The sequence below is a fragment of the Ranitomeya imitator genome, chromosome 1, assembly GCF_032444005.1.
Source record: "Ranitomeya imitator isolate aRanImi1 chromosome 1, aRanImi1.pri, whole genome shotgun sequence".
NCBI classification, from domain to species: Eukaryota; Metazoa; Chordata; class Amphibia; order Anura; family Dendrobatidae; genus Ranitomeya; species Ranitomeya imitator.
Genome location: NC_091282.1, coordinates 487402975 through 487429348, shown reverse-complemented (window position 1 = coordinate 487429348; position 26374 = coordinate 487402975). Strand labels below are relative to the sequence as shown.

General features: G+C 37.9%; 1 protein-coding gene across 3 annotated transcripts in view; it reads left to right on the top strand.

Annotated features, from left to right (window-relative positions):
- ZNF462 (zinc finger protein 462) overlaps window positions 1-26374 on the top strand; it is a 182113-nt gene that overhangs the window by 88642 nt on the left and 67097 nt on the right. For 2 of the 3 annotated variants that reach the window (XM_069765764.1, XM_069765781.1), the window contains exons 2-5: window positions 6590-6835; window positions 9623-14952; window positions 19988-20152; window positions 20707-20990. In XM_069765764.1, the coding sequence (XP_069621865.1) occupies window positions 6616-6835; window positions 9623-14952; window positions 19988-20152; window positions 20707-20990 (5999 nt within the window). In that variant the 5' untranslated portion in view covers window positions 6590-6615. Of the gene's footprint in view, window positions 1-5466; window positions 5596-6589; window positions 6836-9622; window positions 14953-19987; window positions 20153-20706; window positions 20991-26374 lie in introns of those variants that run through there. The other variant, XM_069765774.1, reaches the window with a different exon arrangement.

The following is a 26374-nucleotide window of genomic DNA, read 5'->3' as shown; positions in this document are numbered from 1 at the left end:
CCATCTCCAAGAAGATTGTCGACAGAGGGAAGCATGAAGTTTTCTAAAATTTCCTGGTAGACGGCTGCACTGACTTTGGTTTTGATAAAACACAGTGTACCTACACCAGCAGATGACATGGCTCCCCAAACCATCACTGATTGTGGAAACTTCACACTAGACCTCAAGCAGCTTAGATTGTCTGTCTCTCCACTCTTCCTCCAGACTCTGCAACCTTGATTTCCAAGGTCTAGTGTGAAGTATCCACAATCAGTGATGGTCTGGGGAGCCATGTCATCTGCTGGTGTAGGTCCACTGTGTTTTATCAAGACCAAAGACAGTGCAGCCATCTACCAGAAAATTTTAGAGCACTTCATGATTCCCTGTGCCGACAAGCTTTTTGGAGATGGAAATTTAATTCTCCAGCAGGACTTGGCACCTGTCCAGACTGCCAAAAGTACCAATAACTGGTATTTAACCCCTTAATGACAGCCAATACGTCTTTTAACTGACATGAGATATAAGAGAATAGCCTCCCCATACAGGTGACAATCCTGTAGCTGTTGGCTGGACACTATAGCTGACAACTTGCTGTATCAGCGACGATCAGTGTTGGCACCATCCATATCTGTTTAACCCCTTAGATGCTGCGGTCAATAGTGACTACATCATTATAAATGGTTAACAGAGTGTGAGGGCTTCCCCTTTATGCCAAATGGTGCCCTCAGATCATGATTGTGTGGTCCTGATGTTTGCAATGGCAATTCACAACCAAATAGTGGCCTTAGAGTCTGTCGGCTGTTGTAACCCGTTCAGAAGTTACTGAAATTTAGGTGGTAAAAATACAGATTTTCATTTCTGTCATACCACTTTGCATTAATTCCTGTAAAGCATCTGAAGGGTTAATAAACTACCTGACAGCAGTTTTCAATATGTCAGGGGGTGCTGTTTTTAAAATGGTATCATGTTTGGGGGTTTCCCAATATATGAGACCCCTAAAGTCAATTCAAACATGGATAGTTCCCTAAAAAAATAAATGTTGTAAATTTCCTTGAAAAAATGAAAAATTGCTGCTACATTTTTAAACCTCCTAAAATGCTAACAAAATAAAAGAACATTTTACAAATGGTGCTGATGTAATGCCGACATGAGAGAATTATTATTTATTAATGGTTTGCTGTGGTATAACCATCTGGATTAAAGAGATAATCATTCAAACTTTGAAAATTGCTAATTTTTTAACATTTTTCTCAAATTTTTGATATTTTTTATAAATAAACACAAAACATATTGACCTACATTTACCATTATCATAAAGTATAATGTGTCACGAAAAAACAAACTCAAAATAACTGGGATTTGTTGAAGCGTTGCAGAGTTATTACCACATAAATTGACACTGGTCAGATTTCAAAAATTTGGCTCCGTCACTAAGGGGTTAAACAACATTATCACTGTGCTTGATCGGCCAGCAAACTCACCTGACCTTAACCCCATAGAGAATCTATGGTGTATTGTCAAGAGGAAGATGAGAGACACCGGACCCAGCAATGCAGACAAGCTAAAGGCTGCTATCTAAGCAAGCTTCCACCACACCTCAGCAGTTCCACAGGCTGATCACTTCCTTGCCACACCGCATTGATGCAGTAATTGATGCAAAAAGAGCCCCGACCAAGTATTGAGTGCATTTACTGAACATACATTTCGGTAGGCCAACATTTTGGCTGTTAAAGTCATTTTTTCAAGCTGGTGTTCTAAAGTATTCTAATTTACTGAACTAATGACTTTTGGGTTTTCATTGGCTGTAAGCCATAAACATCAACATTAACAGAAATGAACACTTGAAATAGATCACTCTGCTTGTAATGACTCTATATAATATATGAGATTCACTTTTTGTATTGAAGAACTGAAATAAATTAACTTTTTGATGATATTCTAATTTTGTGAGATGCACCTGTATGTATGGAGTGGACAGATTATGGTTGGGCATGCATATAATTGGTAGTATTTTAAACTACAGTTCTTAATGTAGATAGAAGAGATTGACAGAGGTGAGAGGCAGAGTAGTAGTGAGAGGAGAGGTGGATTGATTTGACATCAGATTTAATAATAGATTTCGGTGGTAAAAGCGAGTTACATGGGATGCTAAAAAAGAAGATGTATTCTAAATGGGAAATTATGAGGGCTTGTAATAATATTGTTGACTCAATGTGGAAGAAAGGCAGGTTCAGAAAATATCTTTGCAATGGAGATGGTAATGGCTTAGATGAGTGGTATAAATGATAGAGCAGTGTTAAAAGTTACAACTGATCAGTAGAATAGTAAGAGAGGGGAAAGTGTGGAGTCATATAATGTGATAGATAGATTTGGTAAAAAGTTTGAGATGAGGAAAAGATGTTATATTCAGGGTTGTTCATGTTGAGCTTCAGACACTGGGATGAGAAGAAGGAGAATATAATTGATAGACACTTGTAATCTTGATTAGATTGGTAGATTTGAGCATCATCAACATATTGTGGTACAGGAAGCCATGACTTATTGAGTAGTCCGAGGTCAAAACTGTAGATAAAGAAAATTAGAGGTCCTGAGATAGCGCCTTGAGGTACACTATGAGAGCATGAGAGAGGACAGGATGAGAAGGTAATATGAGAATGTAGCATTCTGTTACTTCTGACTAGTTTGACTAATTTGATTATTTCCTGTCTTGACTTAACAGTCATTAAAAGGGTGAACTACAAATGACTTGAACTGTATTTATGGGATAATGTTAGCAACCAAAAATATTATTTCTCACATTTCTACGTATACCTGTTCTATATTATAAATTATATTTACAGTAATATGCATCTTCATTATATGAAATAGTTCTCTGTATTAAAGGACGGTTCACCAGATAGCTCATGTAAAGTTTTGTGCATGCATTATTCTCTAGGTAGTAATAACTGGGAAATGTTTTATATATTATTGTATCAGCTATGATCTCCTTGTGGTGACCTCAGTATGCCATGTTTATCAGTCAATTAAATCATTAGAATATACTTAGAGACAAAGGAATATGCCAGTTTTGCAAAAGTTGTGAGATTATACTTTTTCCATGTGCAAGATTATAACCTCTTATTTTGCTTCATTTATTTGATTGTGTGATAGCTATGAATTCTTCAGTGATGATCAAAAGGGTAAGAATGTTTTCAACTTTTGACTTTCAGGCTCCATAACTCACAAAACACTACTGCTTCAAATATGAGACTACCATCATTTTATAGACAATCATCTTGGCTATCTCATACATAAATTTGACTTTCAACTATTTAGCATGTTATTAGTTATGCAGATTCTTGTCATGTCACTGTATTGTTACTGTTTTGCTTCGGGTGGTGACAAAATATTTTTCTTTCTGTATGCCACAAATTACAAACTGGTTATTAGCTTGATTACCAAGCAAAAGTTCATTGGTTCAAATCGAGGAGCAGCCATGAAAAACATTTCCCAAGAAAAGAGAAACAGCATCATCCAGGTCATCGATAGCAGTCTCTAGGCCAAGAAAATTGCCAAACTGCATCATGTGAGTTCCAAGATAGTTGGAAGAATATGATATGAAGTCCGTCCATCCAATCCATTCAAAAGCCAAGAGGTGGACGTCCAAGCAAAATATCAGAGTCACCAAATCAGCTCATCACAAAGTCTATCAGTTCTGGCTCGATAAACAGCAATGGAGGTGGCTCGTATGCTTCATAATAGTCAGATCAGAGACGTCCATATAAGCATTAAGCGACACACATTACACAAGTCTGGAATGAGGGCTCAAAAAAAGATGAAGAAGCCTCGACTTAAATATTATCATAAAAAGTGTCGGCTCGAGTTTGCAATAAAGTACGAAAAATGGACAGTAGAAGATTGGAATCGTTTGATTTGGAGTGAGGAGATGAAAGTCAATAGACTAGGCTCTGATGGTTGCAAATGAGTCTAGAAGAAACAAGGGGAAAAGGGGCTAGAGGGGCTAAGAAATTGATATGAGGTTGTTTCACAGTCAAAGGCGTTGGATACTTGACCAGGATTGGTGGTGGTCCCAGTGCTAATCTATATGTGAATGTCCTACAAATGCAAGTTACTTTGTACACTCCAGTACTATGGATATGAAAAGGATGACATGGTGTTCCAGTAGGACAACGACCCTAAGCATACGTCGAGATTGGTGAAGAAATGATTCAAAGACAATGAAGTAGAGGTGCTGGTTAGACCCTCACCATCCCCAGACCTCAACCCAATCGAACACATGTGGGTAGATTTGAAGAAAACACTGTACATACCCAAGTGTGACCACCACTATTCACCAACTTTGGCATCGTGTCGAAGAGACCTGGGATCAGATTTTGGTAGAGACATGCTTGAATCTGATCAAGTGAAAGATTCAGGCAGTGTTGAAAGCCAAAGGTGGATTTAATAATAAAAATTGAAAATATATATTTTTAGAAGCATAACAGTAACAATGCAGTAGCATAACAAGAATCTGTATGACTAATCATATGCAAAATAGTTGCAAGTCAAATTTATGCATGAGATATCCAAGATGATTGTCTATTAAATGATGGTAGTCTCACATTCGAAGCTGTGGTGGACATATGGAGCATGAAAGTCAAAAGTTCAAAATATTGTTACCCTTTTGCTTTTAAGTGTATATAATGCATAGGTTTTCACCATTCATATTTGGGGGACACTATTATTATTATTATTTCCTGGTCTTTGTTCATGAATCATGTTGTACTGAAGCAGTGTAGTTGTTCTTCAGAGTTGTGTAACGTTTCCCAGAACCTTGTTGAGAGTGGTGTTTTGTAGAGTGTGTTTGATGTGGCAAGAATAGCAATGCAGTCAGTCTGTGATTATCTGACATCATTTGGACTTTGTAATCCAGAAGGCATATGTTCTTCTGGTGAGAGATGGCAACTGCCATGTGAGCACAAGGGTATGAACCTGGATAGTTAGCTTTGCACATTCTATTTCTTCCTTTGGTTACACTGTAAAATACTTCCTTGTATTCAATGGATAGATGTTCCAGCTTTGAAATTAATTTGTTTGGATTGTTACGATTTCCCATGAAATGAAACACTGGCTGTTTCTGGTTGCCTGATTGTTCAAGGCAACATTATGCTGAAGCTTCTCTTTGTGATTGCATTTGCAGAGTTAAAATGGCTGCTTCTAAAGCTCTGAGGACTTAACTGCAGAGCGAGTCTATGAAGCAATGTCTCCTGTCTCTGGAACATGTGCCAGAAATATTCAGCAAAGCTCTTCCTCCTTTAGCAGAAAGGTCTCACTTTGGGGGATGGGAAAGGAGAAGAAAGCTGGATGATCTGCATCTGTGAAGTGCTCAGTATGCACCATGGACAAATGTTTTGAGATGTAATGGATTGTGTTGAAGGAACTTGGGGTGGGGTATAATTTGCTGCTGTAATTTGACAACAGTGGATAACCACAATCCAAGCTTATGAGCTGAAATAAGAGCTAGATTCCCTCTTGTTTTTAAAACCATCCAGCACAAAGGCTTTTATTGATGACAGAACACAGACTGCATTTTAGATAGTACATTCAGTGTGTCGTACTAGAAGCTTCTTACACAAGGTGGGATTTTTTTTTTCAATCTCAGTATCTTTTTCTTCTTTCTCTTTGATTTATGACTGTTAAGTCATATTTATTTACCAGTACTTTATACTTTTCGTGTCCTAATCAGATTCTAATTGATAAGAAATGCTATTTTTATTTTATGTTTATGATTTACTTCACTTGCTGTAGTTTTAAATTCTGCTGCATACTTGACATTATTGTTTGTTACATTCTTTTTTGCCTACTTTATTCTAGGTTATACATTATTTTAAACTGCACAAATTGCATTTGATTTAATTTGAAAAATGTTTGTGTAGTTTATTAGGTACATAATTTGTTTGAGCATATCATACTATTCTGTATGGTCTTGAAATGACCAATTTCTTTAAGTTTCCAATATGACAACTAATAGTTTTCGAATGTCCACTTGGCTTTGCAATCAAAATTAAAAAAAAAATTAAAATTAATATATTTGTCAAAAATGTTTTTTTTTTATGTGATAAAATATTTTACAGTGATTTTGTGATAGATTTCACTTTCTCCCCTTATTTCTTAATCTATAAAACTTTTTGTTCTCGCCTTCTCAAATGGCTACACTGCTTGACATCAGTGCCAAAGTATGTACCCTGTTTTGTATTCATGTTTTTATTATTGTGTATAGCTTTTTCTTTCATAAACATTAACCTTAAGTACATATTGACCAAAGTTCAATGGTTAAATGGGTTTATTTTCTGACTGGGGACATAAAATAAGTTTATACAGTGACCAAACTGACAAGAATTACTTTCTATATAATTGGTTTGGAATAGTAAATAAAAAAATGGTAATCTAAAGTCTGCCATTTACTATGTTTTGAACAGTTTTCAGTGCCTGGTAAATATGAAAAAAACACCTCATGTTACAGTTGACACTTTTCAATTTAGATAATTTTAAAAATAATTACGTATAATTTGTCATACATATTATTCAGTTATGCAATACAATACAACTAGATTTTCTTTCTATTTTTCAGAATTTTCTAATGTAAAAACAGAGACCATGGAAGTTCTACAATGTGATGGTTGTGACTTCAGAGCCCAATCTTATGAAGAGCTAAAAACTCACATACAAGATGTTCATACTGCGTTTCTGCAGCCCACAGATGTAACAGAGGAAAGTTCTAGTCAAGCTAGAACTGTTGGTACGAATTCCACTAACCAGTCAGAAGCTGTGTTTTCTTCATTGAAAAATGAATTTGTGCCTACAGAAGAAACTCATGGTAGGTTCTTAATATTTTCCATTGTTTCCTATAACTACAGGTAGCTTTTTCAGTTACATTTCAGTTACAATTTTTGTTATTTTAAACTGTATTTATCATTAAAAAGGAGCTATTTACATTTTTTTTTATATAATTTCCTCTACTCCAATACTGAGTTATAAGCTTTGAAACAGAGGGCGCCCAATATGCAAATTTCTAATTCAGCCAAGTGGATGTTAACAGTGATTTTTCTCTAGGGGTGTTTTCCCCAATTATTATTATTATACATTTTTATAGCACCATTTATTCCATGGTGCTTTACATGTGAAAGGGGCAGATATAGACAAGTACAATAAGCATGAGCAAAACAAGGCACACACAAGTACAGGAGGAGAGAGGATCCTGCCTGCGAGGGCTCACAGTCTACAGGGGATGGGTGAGGATACACTAGGAGAGGGTGTCGCCCAATCATAAGAAAGTAGCATCTTAGAGTCCGGGGAGAAGTTCACAGAATGTAAAATAGACATTTTCCACACGAAAAATGGCTAGAATTGATATGTCTCACTTAAACTTGCAGAGAACTCTTCACTTCTATCACCTCCTGTCTTTATAGCATTGGGAGAGGAGGAGAACATCAGCGTGGGAGTGTGAAACAATTGCTGGAGCAGCATTTTTCACAAAGCTTTGGACCTACCACAGGTATCGAAGAATAACGAGATTTAACAGTCTGCTCCGATACCTGTAGTGGGTTCAGAGTGCTGTGCTGTATGTGACAAACTCTGCTCTCACAGTAATCTTTACTGCACAGGTACTCACACTCTGAAAATCTCCTTTCCTGCCACTGGAAAGACAGAAGGAGATGTGAGTGAGGACGGAGTTTTTAACCTCATCAAGTGAGACATGTCAAGTCTCACTAGATGATGCTGAAAGTCTGTTTTGACATTTTCTATGGACTTTTGCTTTTTTTTCCCTCTATAATGCTGCCTTCTTATGAATGGGCAGCGTAATAGAGTGAAAAAAGTTAACATTCCCAGAGAAGAATCTCTGTTAACGTCCACTTTGTTGAAATTTTATATGTGGGCCCCCTAAACAAAATGTTAGGCACCCTAAACGTCAAATGTCCATATTTTAGCTAAACCGTGAAGATGACCAAGCAAAATGTCCATTTTCCAATTAGAAGTTCATTAATAGAGCATACACTAAGAAGCAAAATGGTTACAATGTTTTCAACTTTTGATTTTCTGGCTCCATATCTCACCATCGACTACTGCTTCGAATGTAAGACTATCATCATTTTATAGAAAATCATCTTGGCTATATCATAAACAAATTTAACTTTCAACTATTTAACATATGATTAATTATGCAGATTCTTATCATGTTACTTCATTGTCATGGTTTTGCTCCAGGTGGTGGAAAATCTTTTGTTCCTGTATACCAAAAATTACAATCTCTTCGCACATTCCCTATTAGCTGAGTTTGTTATTAGGTTGACTCCCAAGCGAAAGGTCACTGGTTTGAATCGAGAAGAAGCCATGAAGAAGATTTTGCCATGAAAAAGCATCCATCTCATGATGGCAGTTTTTCAGCCAAGAAAATTGCCAAACTGTATCATGTGAGTTCTGTGACAGTTGGAAGAATATGAAATGAAGTCTGTCCATACATCCATTCAAAAGGCAAGAGGTGGACGGGATGTCCAGGCAAAATATCAGAGTCAACAAGTCATCTCATTACAAGGTCTATCAGTTCTGGAGCGACAAACACGGCAGTGGAGGTGGCTGATATGCTTTGTAATAGTGAAATCACAGATGTCCATGCAAGCACAATGTAATGCACGTTATAGAGTTCTGGAATGGTCGCTTAAAAAAGGTGAAGAAACCTCGATTTCAATATCGTCATAAAAAGTGTAGGCTCCAGTTTGCAAAAAAGTATAAAAAGTGAACAGTAGAAGATTGGAAGCGAGTGATTCAGAGCAGTGAGATGAAAGTCAATAGACTAGGCTCTGATGGGTGCAAATGGGTCTTGAAGAAACAATGAAAAAATGGTCTAAGAATTTGAAGTAATTGACAAGTTCAGTGGAGAAAGCCTGATAATATGGGGTTGTTTCTCAGCCAAAGGCTTTGGATACTTGACTAAGATGGTGGTCTCGGTGATGAGCTATATGTGAGTATTCTACAAAACAAGTTACTTCGTACACTCGAATGCTATGGGTGTGAAAAGGACGACATGGTGTTGCAGCAGAACAAGACCCGAAACATATGTCAAGATTGGCTAAGAAGTGATTCAATAACAATAAAGTAGAGGTGCAGGATTTGCCCCCACAGTCCCCAGATCTCAACCCAATTGAACTCTTGTCGGTAGAGTTGAAGAAAAAGCTGTATACATACCCAAGTGAGTCAACAATTATGCACCAACTGTGGGATCGTGTAGAAGAGACCTGGGATCAGATTTTGGTCGAGACATGCTTAAGTCTGATTGAGAACATGCCTAGAAGGATTCATTCAGTGTTGAAAGCTAGGAGGATTTACAAAATAATAAAAAATAAAATATACTTTTTTATGAGTAAAACAGTACCAATGCAGTGACATGACAATAATCTGCATAACTAATTATATGCAAAATAATTGCCAGTCAAATTTATATATGAGATAGCCATGATGATTGTCTATAAAATGCTTTCCAAGCAGTAGTGGAGGGTGAAATTTGCAGCCTGAAAGTCAAAAGTTTAAAATATTGTTACCCTTTTGCTTGTCCGTGTATTTTGACATATTTGAAAGCATTTAATTGAAATATTTTATTTCTTTTCAGGCCAGAATACTCAGGCGCCTACCGGATCATATTACAGTCCCACTCCTAGTTTTTATGACATGTCATCTGCTACCAGTTCCAAACCAACCAATAAATTTTTCCAATGCAAATCTTGTGTTCGCTATTTTCGATCTAAATATCTTCTGGTGGAACATACCAGGAAAGTTCATGGACATGCTAGTGGAAATACCGGAGCGTCTGGAAATTTTAATATTATGCTGCATGATGGGTTTGGAAAAGTGTTCTCATGCCAGTTTTGCACTTATAAGTCACCTAGAAGAGCAAGAATAATCAAGCATCAAAAAATGTACCATAAGAATAGCCTGAAAGAAAGTTTATCACCTTCAGTGTCTCAGAGTACTCCTACTTCCATGTCAATTCAGGAAACATGTAAAGAATTGCCTGCTGAAGTAGTAGAGCGGAGTATACTTGAATCCATGGTGAAACCTCTGACAAAGTCTAGAGGAAACTTTTGCTGTGAATGGTGTAGCTACCAAACACCACGAAGGGAGCGCTGGTGTGACCATATGATGAAAAAACATCGTGGGATGGTCAAGATATTGTCAAGTTTACGACAAGATGGACTAAACATGTCAGATTTGCAAAATAAAGGTTCACAAATGTCTAGTCCTGGAACTAGCTACATGCCACTAAACATGACAACCCCAGACTTATCTAGTGCAAATATTTCTGGTTACAGGACCCCTATAAGTAATCTTCCAGGAGGCAGTACTTCCAAGTATCAGTCCATGTCATATGTTCCAGTAAAACCTAAATTTCCTTCAAATGCCAGTATTTTAAATCTATCAGAAAGATCTCCTTATGTAATGTCAGAAAAGTCAAGTTCTATGGTTGATATGGATGACAATAGCTTATTAAATGATTCAAGTTCTGATGATGACTATATAGAAATAGATGGGGAAAATGGTTACAACCTAATGGACAATCATGATATGTCTGGGGAGCCATTGTTGGGATCTGAAAACAACAAATTGCTGGAGACAAAGGGAATTCCCTTTAGAAGATTTATGAACAGATTTCAGTGCCCTTTTTGCCCATTTCTTACCATGCATCGACGGAGTATCTCTCGTCACATTGAAAATATTCACTTATCTGGTAAGACTGCAGTTTACAAATGTGATGAATGTCCCTTTTCATGCAAAAGCCCATTAAAGCTTGGGGCACATAAGCAGTGTCACAGTGGTGCATCTCTTGACTGGGATCCTATAAGCGCGCTGACTGAAAGTATGTCTTCACAATTAAATGAAGTGTATGACACTAGTAATATAAATGGCAGAAAATCTGGAAACATGCCAGAAACTTCCCTGCAGAACCCATACAAATGTACAATGTGCAATTACTCCACAACAACCTTAAAAGGTCTTCGTGTTCACCAGCAGCATAAGCATTCATTCTGTGACAATATGCCAAACAATAGTAATGTGGTACAGCAAATACAAGAGAATGAACAAGAGTCTAGTAATTCTGTTACTGTGCGAAAGAGTCAGACTTCTATTTTGGGGCTATCTTCAAAAAATAATTTTGTTGCAAAGACGTCTCGGAAAATCTCAAATGATTTTCCCCTGGATTTGTCACCTGTAAAGAAAAGAACAAGAATTGATGAAATTGCAAGCAATCTACAGAGCAAAATTAGCCAAACTAAACAACAAGAAGATACAGTCATTAATGTGGAGGATGACGAAGATGAGGAAGAAAATGAAGTAGAAATAGAGGTAGAACTGGAAAAGGAGGAAGATACAACTGAACAATTGGAGACTGCTGATCAGTACTCTATCCAACAAATATGGAATCGGGATATCGGCTTAGCACAAAAAAACATGAGTTTTAGAAACATCCAACATAGTTACTCAGCAGCCAATGGTGCCGAAATTGAATTAACACTGTCAGATGACGATGAAGAATACTACTTCCAGTCCATTGGCTTTAAGGACCAAGATCAAAATTCATCTGTTGGTTGTAACCAGTCTAATCAGTTTAGTGAAAGTGAACAGAATAATGAAAATGCGGAGTACACTGAAGAGTCTGGAAGACAATACTATTGCAAACACTGTGACTTTAGCAATAAGTCAGCACGTAGTGTTAGCACGCATTATCAGCGCATGCATCCCTATATTAAATTCAGTTTTAGGTATATCCTTGATCCCAATGACCACAGCGCAGTATACCGCTGTCTTGAATGCTACATAGACTATAATAATTTTGAGGATTTACAACAACATTATGGAGAGCATCATCCAGAAGCAATGAATGTTCTTAACTTTGACCAGTCAGATCTTATTTATAGATGTCGTTTTTGCTCTTACACAAGTCCTAATGTCCGAAGCTTAATGCCTCACTACCAAAGAATGCACCCTACAGTTAAAATCAATAACGCAATGATATTTTCAAGTTATGTTGTGGAGCGACAAGAAGAGCTTAATGCCGAATCACAAACATTAAGAGAAATTTTGAATTCTGCCCCTAAAAGCATGGTGACCTGTACGCCATCAGGGCATGGAATCAACAGCTCTGCAAGCTTTAATAAACCTACACCACAAGCAAGTACCACACAGCCATTTTCTCCAGAGAATGAGACTCAGAAGGATACTGCTGTTAATAATGTTGTGGTTTACGATTGTGATGTGTGCGGATTTGCTAGTCCAAACATGCATTCTGTCTTGGTTCATTATCAAAAAAAGCATCCTGATGAAAAGGCTTCGTACTTCAGGATTCAAAAAACAATGCGCATTGTCACTGTTGACAGCAGAACAGCTATTTCGCAGCTTGCTTTTGATGGAGGATCTTCTGTAACTCCAAATTCTACCAATGTAGCTGCTGCACCAGAAGAAAATGTTGAACTATATTACTGCAAGCACTGTTCATACAGTAATCGTTCAGTTGTTGGTGTATTGGTGCATTATCAGAAAAGGCATCCTGAAATTAAGGTCACTGCAAAGTACATTAGACAGGCAGCTCCAAATTCCGAGACCATGAGAAATGCAGATCCTCAACAATATATATCTGGTAAACAATCCACTACTATGTTGAGCATCAAAAAACGTAGTATTCAACCAAAAGAAAATGAAATGTTCTTTTGCCAACATTGTGACTATGGTAATCAAACTGTCAAAGGAGTTCTTATTCATTATCAGAAGAAACACAGAGATTATAAAGTAAATGCTGATGTTATTAGACAACACACAGCTTCTATAAGGAGTCTATGTGAGCAAGGCCAAAAGAAATCCAGCACAAACATCCAAACCATTCCACCAAATAATGAGCCTGAGAAGACTAAGCTTCGAACTCTAAAATGTAGGCAGTGTTCATTTTCAACCCCTTATGTCTATGCTCTAAGAAAGCACATGAAGAAAGACCATCCTGGTTTAAAAGCTACAGTGACTTTAATTTTAAAATGGGCTTTTTTAGATGGCTTTATTGAAGCTGGCTATCACTGTGAATGGTGTATTTATTCGCATCCAGAGCCCAATGGTCTTCTTGAACATTATCAAAGGAGACATCCAGAGCACTATGTGGATTATACCTATATGGCAACAAAGCTATGTGCTGGCCCAGATCCTGTTCCTGTGCAGTCAACTCCTGAATTAAAATCTTATAAATGTCGAGATTGTATATTTGAAGCCAGTTCTATTTGGGATATCACTAATCACTATCAAGCTGTACATCCTTGGGTTCTGAAAGGGGATGAATCTGTTCTGCTTGACATCATTAAGGAGAAGGATACTGCACAAAATGTAAATTGCGAAGAAGCAACATCTATTGAAACTTTTGTTACTCAGAAAAGCTCCATACATGTTGAAACTCACATGGAGTATTTAGAGGATACCAATGTGTTACAGGAAAAGGCAGCACAGTTGTCCTCTGCTCTTGCTTCATCACCTTATCAATGCACTGTGTGTTTATCTGAGTACAACAATTTACATGGCCTGTTAACTCATTATGGAAAAAAGCATCCAGGCATGAAAGTCAAAGCTGCAGACTTTGCCCAGGACGTTGACATTAATCCTGGAGCTGTTTATAAATGTAGACATTGTCCATATATCAACACTCGTATTCATGGTGTTCTTACTCACTACCAAAAACGACACCCGTTAATAAAGGTAACTGCTGAAGATTTTGCGCACGATGTGGAACCACCCAATGAATCTAGTCAAAATGACAATGAAGAAAATAATCGAATTTTTAAACAAGGATATGGTGCCTACAGATGTAAAATATGCCCTTATACCCATGGCACTTTAGAAAAATTAAAGATTCACTATGAAAAATATCATAATCAGCCAGAACCAGACATGGTTTCACAAACATCTCCAAACGAAATTTCCAGCACTGAACCAGACACTCCAGCTGATGATCAGCCACATGAAACTGTTGTAACTCTAGAACCAGGTGAAGTCACTGAAATTCTAGATTTCAGGCCACGCAAAAATATGGCATCACACACAGTGTTTAAATGTCAATTATGCAAGTATTTTTGCTCAACAAGAAAAGGGATAGCTAGGCACTACCGTATCAAGCATAATAATGTTCGAGCACAGCCAGAGGGTAAAAACAATTTGTTTAATTGCGCCCTCTGTTCTTATACTAATCCAATTCGCAAGGGTCTAGCAGCCCACTATCAGAAGCGGCACGACATAGATGCATACTATACTCACTGCCTAGCAGCATCTAGAACAGTTAGTGATAAACCAAGCAAGATGGTTCTTCCTCTGCCACAGAAAGAAAGCTCAACTGAGCTGAACGATGACCTGAAGAAGGCAATTGAAAGTAAAACATGTTCTCTCTGTTTATTTCAATCTTATAGCAAGAAAGGAATTGTGTCACATTACGTAAAAAGACACCCTGGAGTCTTCCCTAAAAAGGCACATGGTGGTAAGCTTGACCATTTGTTTACACCTGTGTACTCAGAGAATCATAAAGACCAAAGTGCACCTGAAGATAAGTCTGAAACAGAAGCTCCTTTTGATGATTCAGAAAGCAATGAAACTGAGCTACTTCCATATAGATGTATTAAATGTTTTAAGCTGTCATTCAGCACAGCTGACCTCCTGTGCATGCACTACACAGATCATCATAGCAAAGACGTAAAGAGAGATTTTTCAATATTGGGCACAACTGGCACCCGTTCCTATACCACCACATATCAATGCAAGCATTGTAACAGTAAATTGAACAGTATTGCTGAACTGACGAGCCATTTGACAGCTCACATTGAAGAGTTCCAAAAACGTGCAAAACGTCAGGAAAGACGGAAGCAACTTTTAAGCAAGCAAAAGAATTGTGACATTGGTACTGCAGATGGACAAGAAAAGGTCAGATATATACAATTTAATATCGGTTTCCATTAGAGTGAAGCAAATCTTTCAGAAGGTTAGAGTCATTGTGGTTACTTTTATTTCATTTTTCTGCAGACATGATTTTAAAAAGTGGCATGACATATTTTTCTAATTCAAATTTTAGCAACTAGCTTTCTGCGTCTCCTTTTAGAGGGCCTTAATTATTTCCTAGTAGTGAATATCAGATGAAATGAGGATCATTATTGTTTAAGCAGCAAATTTTCTGTCAGGTAGTAGGTATTCTATTTACAGAGACAGACTGCCATATTTCTCGTGTGAGAATCTGCATCGCACTGCACGGACAGGTCTGGCACCTCTCCTGACCTGAGCAAGACAGTATGATGTATTTCTGTGCAGCTGTGAAGCCGACTGCCAGTACAAGGTTTACGATGGGGTTCTCGCACAAATACGGCAGTCTGTCTCTGCCCTTAAACTAACGCTCAGCTGAGTGTGCATGTTCATGGAAAGATTGAAGAACTTCTGGCCAAGTGAGTGTTCAGCTAACTGCTAATTTATGGCCAGCTTAAGAAGTAGAGGGCACAGCAGAGCAGATGATAACAGAGTCCATAATGGTTGCAACATTTGGTAAACAGGAAAATGAAAAACTCAGTCTGCGTATAGCCAAATTTCAAAGAGGTTTTGGAGCAGTAAGTGAGCGAAAACTCTCCAAATCCTCATCTGAATCTCCAGACTCAACAGCGATGAGTTTTTGCAAAGTTTCTGTTCCAAAGCCTTAGCAAAAATACTTTTTGTGCATATAGCCTAAAGTGTCTTCACTGGCATCTTTGCAGCCATTTTTGTGGTGGCTCCACCCTGGTATCTTTCTTTAATAATGTAAACTAAAGCTGGAAAGTAGGGAGCTGCCTGAAGAATGGTCTTCTTTTAGGTGCTTAATGGTTTTTGATACCTATAGCGCTTAAATGAAGCTCCAAAGGACGTTTTGACATTGCTGTGCATTATGTTCATTAATTATTTTTCAAGCAGGCTTAACTGTTTTTAAATGCTTTTTGGCTTCTTAAGCCTGAAACAGTTAAAAGAGCCTAACAAAGACAGAACATATGTACAGCAAGCCATTTTGAGATTGCTGTGCATATGTTCATTCTTTTTAGCATATTTTTAATTTTTTTTAGGCTTGTTTTGGAGTGCACCCACATGAAAAAGACGTCATGTGCACATACCTTTTTGGTATTGTTCACACTGATTTTCTTGTAGACTTTATGGAGCAGAAACTGAATGGAAACTCTTCTAGTCCTTCTAAAAAAAAACTCAGAATTCCTCTAAAACTTGGAGATTCCGCTCAGTGGCTATGAGCACACAAAGTTTTTTTTAGAGAAAACAGGAAGAACGTCAAGTTTTTGAAAATTTTTTTAGTTTTTGAGGATCATTTGGAGAGTTTTCTTTCAATTTCTGCTTAGCTTCTGCTCCAAACTTATCGAAAAACTATGTGTGCACACAACCAGTTTCCGTCTCCAAAACATAGCAAAACTACTCAAATAACCTAGGTGCATCTGCACATGGCATTTTTTTTTGAAAATTCCACCTGGAACTGGCAGAAAAAGTGCTCAACAAATGTTAAAAATAATAAACATATGGACAGCAATGTCAGAATAACTTGCTGTGTGTACATTGTGTTGTCGTTTCTAATTTTATTTAACGGCTTCAGGCTTGGAAAGCCGCAAAGCAGGTAATAGAATGACCTGACAATTCTTCAGGCGGCTTCCGCTTGGATACGGCCACTATTTTGCATATAGTTTTTTTAAAAGATGCTGGAGGCAAAGCAGCCTCAAAAATGGCAATACGACAAAGAAGATGTGTTAAGAAAAACTGTGGCATATTTACAAAACTTGTGCAGATATGCTGGAGTCTAAAAGGCATCATGTGTGCAAACTCGTAAGGCAAACCAAATCTTTTTGATCCTAGAGCAGAAACTAAGTGTAAGCTCTCACGTTTTTGAGGAGTTTTGACTTTTTGAGGAGGATTTGGAGAGTTTCTGCCCAGTGACTATTTGCACACACAGTTTTTTTAGAATATTGTTTAGTAGAAATTGAGCAAAAACTCTCAAAATCCTCCTCCAGATCTCAAAACTCATGAAAATTTGGAGTTTGTGCTCAGTTTCTACTCCAAGAACTCCTTGAAAAACTGGGTATTACTTAGGGTATGTGCACACAACAACTTTATTCCAACGGCAGAGCCGCCGAGGGGTTCCTCTGTGAAGCTGTTTCAGGAAAAAGCCATAGGTCTATTTCCTGAAGCAGCCTTGATAGTTTTGCTATCTTTTTTTAAGCTCCAAATTAAGCCGCCGGAAGAATTGACATGCTACTTCTTTTAACAGTTTCACGGTTTCTGAACCCTGAAGTGGTTAAAAGACATAGCAAAAGACTGAACATGTGCACAGAAATCACATTTTTACAGTATATTTATTTTTGGCGGTGGTTTTTCTACACTTTTTTAAGGCTTTTTCCGATTTAAGTCACCTGAAAAAGGCTTTGTGTCCCCATACCGTAATGGTGACTGTGCATGTTTTGGTTGCAATAGTTCGTTTTTAAAGTATGTCAACAAATAGATTTTAATTGATTTTTTTCAATCCCTTTTGGGGATTAGTCAATATATTTGTTTTTTTTGTGGGGATAAAAGAAAATAAATTTTATCAATAGTCTAGGCTTCATTGAATTCTGAGTAGCTGTTACTTTCTAATGATTTTGATGATAATTAAAGAAGTTGTCCACTACTTGGGCAACTTCTTCTCATACCTCACACTTGGCCCCCATAAAAATAATAAAACCTATACTCACCTCCCGTGCCAGTGCCATTCCCGTAGTGTCTGCACTAACGATCCCAGGGCTCTTGTGCAGTTGCTGTAACACATCGCATCGGCGCCCAATCAGATCTGGTGTCACTATCCCCTCCTCCTGTCAAATTCTGCAGGAAGAGATAGTCCGAGATCAGCTACAGCCCGAACTTCTTCTACATGTTTGATTTGAACAAAGGCTGAGACAGTGAAGCCAGCGCTGATTGGGCGTTGACGTGATGTGTCACAACAACCACACAAGAGCTTCGGGACCGCAAGTGGCACCGGCCTAGTAGTGGACAGCTCCTTTAAGTTAAATACAGAATAGTGTTTGCTATCTACAGTATTTATGTTTGATCCGTTATACAAAGGACTTTTGTCATCCTGATTGATACGTTGTACGAATTGGATGCTTTTAGATTTTCTTGTATCAGATGGTGAATAAATGCCAATGTCCTGTCAGACCAGCAGTGATCTAGGCTACATCTGTTCCTTGAAGTGCTGAGATCACCATAGTGTTAATTAAAAAATGGCATTTACATATTCTCCACAAAAATAGTAAATGCAAGCCTTATGTTAATGCCAAACATAACAAATTTCTATAGGAGCTTATTACACTTGTAATTTTACTATCCGATTAAACATATGATTTCACCAGTATCACATTTTTCCAAATGTGCTGAATATCTGCTCCAAAAATTATCACCATGTTTGCCACGTAACTTCCATAGACCTTAAAACATTCCATGGTGTGAGTGCATTGCCTCTGTCTTGTTTGTAGTCCTGATAAGCGATTTTACTTTACAATATGAAATCTAACCAAATGAAAAGTCATATGATGATGGTGCTATGTGCTCATATTGTTGGTATCATTGAAAAACAGGGTCAATATCCAAATTCAAGAAAAATAAATTAAAGAAAAAATAACATCCTACACATTGAAAGCCTGTCACAGGAATGATCAATCAAGTCAAAATGTTGACATTAAGAAGAAGGAAAATGTTAAGCTAAAACGTGAATACGCTGACTGTGTTAAATAAGTAATAGATAAACTAGATAAACCAAAAATAATACAATTTCTAGATGACTAAAATCTAGTGTATGATCATAGGAGCTTAAATGGAAATGAAATTAAGATCTCTTATCGGTATTTTAACCTTAATCCACCGCCCAAAAAGGTACTGTACATAATATATTTTCTTTTCATAAAAAGAATTATGCTAAATAATGGTACAATATTACAGGCCATCCCCTAATTTTTAGCTTCTTTAACTTGTTGTCTTTTCCTGTTGTGTAAAACGTAAACTGCATTTCTAAAGTAGAATACGTTGAGAGATAGTGAGATGCTGCATCCTTTCTGGTGAGCAGGTGGGCTTCATCTGCATTATTATAAAAATGGGGTAGCCTAATAAAAGATCATACATTATTAGTAATAATACACTTTGGAGCTTCGCTGTGCACCTGTAATGGTATTGTGGACCTTATTTGTTAGGTCGACTATGAGTGACATTAACTGTCTCCTAAAACATTCATGGCACTATATTAATTGGGGGGCAATCGTAAGTAAATAGTATTGTATTTAAGTAAAAAAATGATGGTTAGTGTAAGTTAGTTAGTCATTAAACATTAACAGAAGCAATTATTATTGCACAGAAATCAGTTTATTGTTAGGTGGGACCAAAATACACCCTATAATCTGATCTGATCAATATAACTATTTCACAACGTCATTTTTAAATACTATGCATTTTATTTTTCTCTATTTTTCTTTCTTCATTCAGTGGTTGCTTTAAACAGTACTGCCGTGATTAAGTACAGTACAGACCAAAAGTTTGGACACACCTTCTCATTTAAAGATTTTTCTGTATTTTCATGACTATGAAAATTGTACATTCACACTGAAGGCATCAAAACTATGAATTAACACATGTGGCATTATATTTCCACATGTGTTAATTCATAGTACTATGGGAGTAGATAAAGCACTTAACAAGCCAGTTTGACATTTTTCATGGTTTAGATTGTTTCTCATTGTGCAGTAGAGATACTCTGTCTCATGCTAATTTATCAAGATTTTACACTATGTGTAATTAGTTTAGAGCTTTCATGTTGGCTGTAAATAAATAGATGCGTAGAGAGATATTGTTTTCTCCTGCTGAACAATGACCCTTTTAGTGTCCATGTAGCTGTCATAATTTTGTATTTTTCTGGATATGGTTACAGATAGGAAATGGTCAAGAGGCAGTGCATAAGAGATTAAAGGAAAAGGTAGTGGGCTACAAATGTAAGTTCTGCGTGGAAATCCATCCCACACTCCGAGCCATCTATAATCACCTTCGCAAACATGTCCAATATGGAAATGCTCCCCCACTTCCTCCTGAACTAAAGGTACAAATAATAAATTCTATCTTAATGGCTCAAACATTTTGAAGCTACTTCTCTTGTAGCCTTGACACGTTTTATTGAATAAAAGACTGTTTTAAATGGTGCTTCTTGGGTATTTAACATTCTGAACTGCCAGACACCTTATAGCTCTTCAAGTATAGAAGTATAAATTTTCTAAAAACATAACTCACTGTCACATAAGTCAGGTTATGTCTACATGTTACTGTGTTTCTTGAAAGCATTGCCCTTTTAGTTAATGTTAGCATAAGTATTTCAGAATTGTGGTTCCATTATTCTTCCAGGATATGGGATTCTTTGATGCATTTTAATAGTATACTATGTAAATGTATCGCTGTAGTATATACTTACCAATCCAACATTTGACCTGTGTGTTTCCAAACCTATGAAATGCTACTGTTCATTACCATGCAAACAGCTTGACATTTCAAAGTATATGTTTATTTTTGGTACCTAAAAGTAGAAATAGCTTTTCTGTGATAAATAACTAAATGTTTGACATAGTGCAAAGTACGAATTACGCTCTTTTCTTTCATAAGGAGGATATAACCCAGGATGATGGCAAAGATCTTCAAGGGCAGCCTGCTGACTCCAGTACACAGGCAGGAGAATGTAGCACCGAAGTAGAACCAAACCCCATTCCTGCTTCCCTTCCAAAACGCTGCAGGCCAGGTGGCTACCCATGTAAACAGTGTGACCGAGTCTTAATGTCCATGCAAGGCCTGCGATCCCATGAGAGAAGTCACTTGGCACTTGCCCTGTTTGCTAGAGAAGGCAAATACAACTGCAAGTTTTGCTCCTTTGTCTCTGCCTTCAGGCCCAAGTAAGGATCTGTAAAATAATGCTTTCTCTACATTTTTATTAGCATATTTATTTCTCTCTAACTGCTTAAGACATATCAGTGTACTGTTCGTAAAGATCCTATATTATTTCTTTATGTATGGTATTCAAAATGCATAGTTTTAAACCATTATATTTATTTAAGCATTGTTTGTTTTTACTTATAGGGAATCTATCCGTAGGATCAACTCTCATAAGCCGTTTACATGGGCATGTAGGTCTTAGAAAGTCGAATGAAATTATACATTGAAACCTGCAGTCCAATGTATAATTTCAGAGAAATCTACATTTTTCTTAAAATGTAAAAGAGCTGTTAAGATCTCTGGGCCAGACATAGATCTCACTGAGAATCTGCCTCCAGAACTTATTATAAATGAAAAAGGGCATTACCAGTTTGAGACAAGTAATGACTGACAGTCTGCTCTACTGATCTGCATGTCTCACATTGCTCTCCTGATCTACATGTCTCATACTGATAACTTCCCCTTTCATTTAAAATAACCTTAGGGAGATCATTGTCTGGCCCATAGATCTTGATGACTCATTTACAGGTTAAAAAAAACATGATTTTTTTTTCTGGAGTAAGACAGAGATCACAGATATCAAGGTATTATTTTATTCTAATTTCTATGACCCACATGTCCATGTAGACGGCTTAGGAGGGTTGATCCTACAGACAGATTTTCTTTAACAATAGCAATATGAAGACTTGATGTACAACTCAAATACTTTAGAACCATCAAGGTCTTCTAAATTATACTGTATAGTATATCTGACAGAGCTTCTCTGTTATTTTAAGCCTGTGGTAGGCAAAATAAAATATTATTCACATTATAGTCAGCAGAGGGTCAGAAGAAGAGGTATGCATACACATACTGTACATGACTCACTTACACAACCATATTTTTGGTCAGCATTTTTTCCATATATTTTATTTAGCTAAAGTGAGCTTAGAAATAGCAAGAGAAACAAAATTGTTGCAAAACAGAACTGTCCTTGAACTTGGCAAAATACATTTGGAGAAAACTAAGATATAGCAACTTTTAGAGTTGGGAAAGATGCCACAGAGTCCAACAGCGTAATCATTATTCTGGGGATGAGAGCTGCAACGTATGAAGATGCCGTCCCGAGCTGCCCATCAGGAACATGAAAGCTTACAGTCAGGCATCAGTTGCCTATCTCAATTGTTTTATCGTAATATGTAATAATATTAATGGTTTTCAGCGCATGACTAGAGACAAATACCGATTGACTTGTATTAACATGTGACTATCAGCATTCATAAATATGTTCTATATACCTTTAAACATTCCTTGGTCATTAGCTACTAACGGCTATGTAGAATTGGGGACTTCCAAAGCCCTACTTCATAATATATATATATATATATATATATATATATATATACATATATATATATATATACAGTACAGACTAAAAGTTTGGACACGCCTCATTTAAAGATTTTTCTGTATTTTCATGACTGTGAAAATTGTACATTCACACTGAGGGCATCATAACTATGAATTAACACATGTGGAATTATATACTTAACAAAAAAGTGTGAAACAACTGAAAATATGTCTTATATTCTAGGTTCTTCAAAGTAGCCACATTTTGCATTGATGACTACTTTGCACACTCTTGGCATTCTCTTGATGAGCTTCAAGAGGTAGTCACCGGGAATGGTTTTCACTTCACAGATGTGCCCTGTCAGGTTTAATAAGTGGGATTTCTTGCCTTATAAATGGGGTTGGGACCATCAGTTGTGTTGAGCAGAAGCCTGGTGGGTACACAGCTGATAGTCCTACTGAATAGACTGTTAGAATTTATATTATGGCAAGAAAAAAGCATCTAAGTAAAGAAAAACGAGTGGCCATCATTACTTTAAGAAATGAAGGTCTGTCAGTCTGAAAAATTGGGAAAACTTTGAAAGTGTCCCAAAGTGCAGTTGGAAAAACCATCAAGCGCTACAAAGAAACTGGCTCACATGAGGACCGCTCCAGGAAAGGAAGACCAAGAGTCACATCTGCTTCTGAGGATAAGTTTATCCGAGTCACCAGCCTCAGAAATCGCAGGTTAACAGCAGCTCAGATTAGAGACCAGGTCAATGCCACACAGTTCTTGCAGCAGACACATCTCTACAACATCTGTTAAGAGGAGACTTTGTGCAGCAGGTCTTCATGGTAAAATAGCTGCTAGGAAACCACTGCTAAGGACAGGCAACAAGCAGAAGAGACTTGTTTGGGCTAAAGAACACAAGGAATGGACATAAGACCAGTGGAAATCTGTGCTTTAGTCTGATGAGTCCAAATTTGAGATTTTTGGTTCCAACCACCGTGTCTTTGTGTGACGCAGAAAAGGTGAACGGATGGACTCTACATGCCTGTTTCCCCCACGTGACTCATGGAGGAGGAGGTGTGATGGTGTGGGGGTGTTTTGCTGGTGACACTGTTGGGGATTTATTCAAAATTGAAGGCATTCAGAACCAGCATGGCTACCACAGTATCTTGCAGCGGCATGCTATTTCATCTGGTTTGAGTTTAGTTGGACCATCATTTATTTTTCAACAGGACAATGACAGGAGATGCCGTAAAGAGGCTACCAGGTACACATAAAATTGGCCATTTTTATGCGCTAAAAGCCCTCATTTTTCATATTTCTAGTGCAGTAATGCAGTTCAAATTTCGTGTTTTCAAGTTTGCATGTTTTAGCGCTGCAGTGTGCTGCCTTATTTACTTAACTATATGCGAGTTGGCGACTCTAGGTTCAGCACCTGTTCACACTGTGTCTATGTTTGGATGTGCAGGTCAGGTTTTTGAAATGTATTCTCTAGCCTTCTGATCGTGCACTCCGCCTCCTAGCTTTCAGGTGTTTTAATTACAGCAGGTCCAATACCCCTCCACGGAGAGAGAGAATTTTAGTCTAAGAAGAGGTTTCACATGCACCCATTCAGATGGAGACGTTTATTCTCAGCGAGGAAGGCAAGCGTAGGACCTGGTATAAGAGAGATGCCGTAAAGAGGCTACCAGGTACACATAAAATTGGCCATTTTTATGCGCTAAAAGCTCTCATTTTTCATATTTCTAGTGCAGTAATGCAGTTCAAATTTCGTGTTTTCAAGTTTGCATGTTTTAGCGCTGCAGTGTGCTGCCTTATTTACTTAACTATATGCGAGTTGGCGACTCTAGGTTCAGCACCTGTTCACACTGTGTCTATGTTTGGATGTGCAGGTCAGGTTTTTGAAATGTATTCTCTAGCCTTCTGATCGTGCACTCCGCCTCCTAGCTTTCAGGTGTTTTAATTACAGCAGGTCCAATACCCCTCCACAGAGAGAGAGAATTTTAGTCTAAGAAGAGGTTTCACATGCACCCATTCAGATGGAGACGTTTATTCTCAGCGAGGAAGGCAAGCGTAGGACCTGGTATAAGAGAGATGCCGTAAAGAGACTACCAGGTACACATAAAATTGGCCATTTTTATGCGCTAAAAGCTCTCATTTTTCATATTTCTAGTGCAGTAATGCAGTTCAAATTTCGTGTTTTCAAGTTTGCATGTTTTAGCGCTGCAGTGTGCTGCCTTATTTACTTAACTAATGACCCCAAACACACCTCCAGGCTGTGTAAGGGCTATTTGACCAAGAAGAAGAGTGATGGGGTGCTACACCAGATGACCTGGCCTCCACAGTCACCAGACCTGAACCCAATCGAGATGGTTTGGGGTGAGCTGGACCGCAGAGTGCAACCAAAAGGGCCAACAAGTGCTAAGCATCTCTGGGAACTCCTTCAAGATTGTTGGAAGACCATTTCCATTGACTACCTCTTGAAACTCATCAAGAAAATGTCAAGAGTGTGCAAAGCAGTCATCAAAGAAAAAGGTGGCTACTTTAAAGAACCTAGAATATAAGACATATTTTCAGTTGTTTCACACTTTTTTGTGAAGTATATAATTTATAATTCCACATGTGTTAATTCATAGTTTTGATGCCTTCAGTGTGAATTTACAATTTTCATAGTCATGAAAATACAGAAAAATTTTTAAGTGAGAAGGTGCGTCCAAACTTTTGGTCTGTACTGTATATATATATATATATATATATATATATATATATATATATATATATATAGTAGCATTTCATCAGATCCAGGTTCTGCATCTGGCCCAGACATGATCCACACCTACTGGCTAAATAAATTAACAGCGTAAGGCTAGGTTCACATTGTGTTAGTGCAATCTGTTTAGCGCATACGCTAACGGAATGCGCTAACGCAATGTCTTAAAAGGGATCGCGTTATCGATCCCGCTAGCGCAGATGCCCGATCTGCACTATCGAGAAACGGACCTGAAACGCTGCAAGCAGCGTTCGAGGTCCATCAGAAAATAACGGGACATCACTAACGCATGCCAAAAATGGCATATGTTAGCGATGCGTTAGTTACATTGGGTCAATGGGTGCGCTAACGGATCCGTTACATAGCGTTAATTGCGCCATGTAACGGTTTCCGTTAGCGGACACTCACTAACGCAATGTGAACCCAGCCTTACATGAACATTTGGCAAAGCAGATGAACTACCTACTAGAAGCAGGCCACCACCCAGCTTGGCTAACACAAGGAAGAACAGTGCTGCTCATGAAGGATCCTCACAAAGGAACAGTTCCATCCAACTACCGCCCGATAACCTACCAAGCTATGGAACTATATGAACCAGTATATAAATCAGCTCAGAAAGGCATTGGGACCGACTCCAGAGGCTCTAAGCACCATCTCATAGTAGATAGAGCAGTTGCTGAAGACTCAAGATTCAGACAGACCAATCTCAGCACAGCCTGGATTGACTACAGGAAAGCCTATGACTCAGTGCTACACACATGGATCTGTGAATGCTTGGCTTTCTATAATATCAACTGGAAATTAAGAACCTTCCTCAGAAACTCAATGGGGCTATGGCTATCTGTGCCATCAATGCATATTCCCTTCCAGTTATCAGATACCCTGTGGCATAGTGTCCTGGCAAAAGGAAAAGATGGAAGCTGCAGATGTGAAGACACGAAAGCTCCTCACAATGCATGGAGGTCTCCACCCTAAGTCTAACACCCAAAGATTGTATACCAACAGAAAGGAGGGTGTTCGAGGCTTGATAAGCATCTAATTCACCATCGCAGATTAAACAGATGACCCAAGGTGCAGACTATGAAAAAAAAAAACAGAAACAGATAGTGGCAAGATGCAAGCAGGAAAAGTGTATACCGAACGCCACAACCAAGTAGTGGGAATTGTACACAGGAACATCTGTACAGCATATGGGCTAAGTCCCCCTAAGTCCAGGTGGGAGACCCCAGAAAAAGTGGTGAATGAAAGGGCAAAAA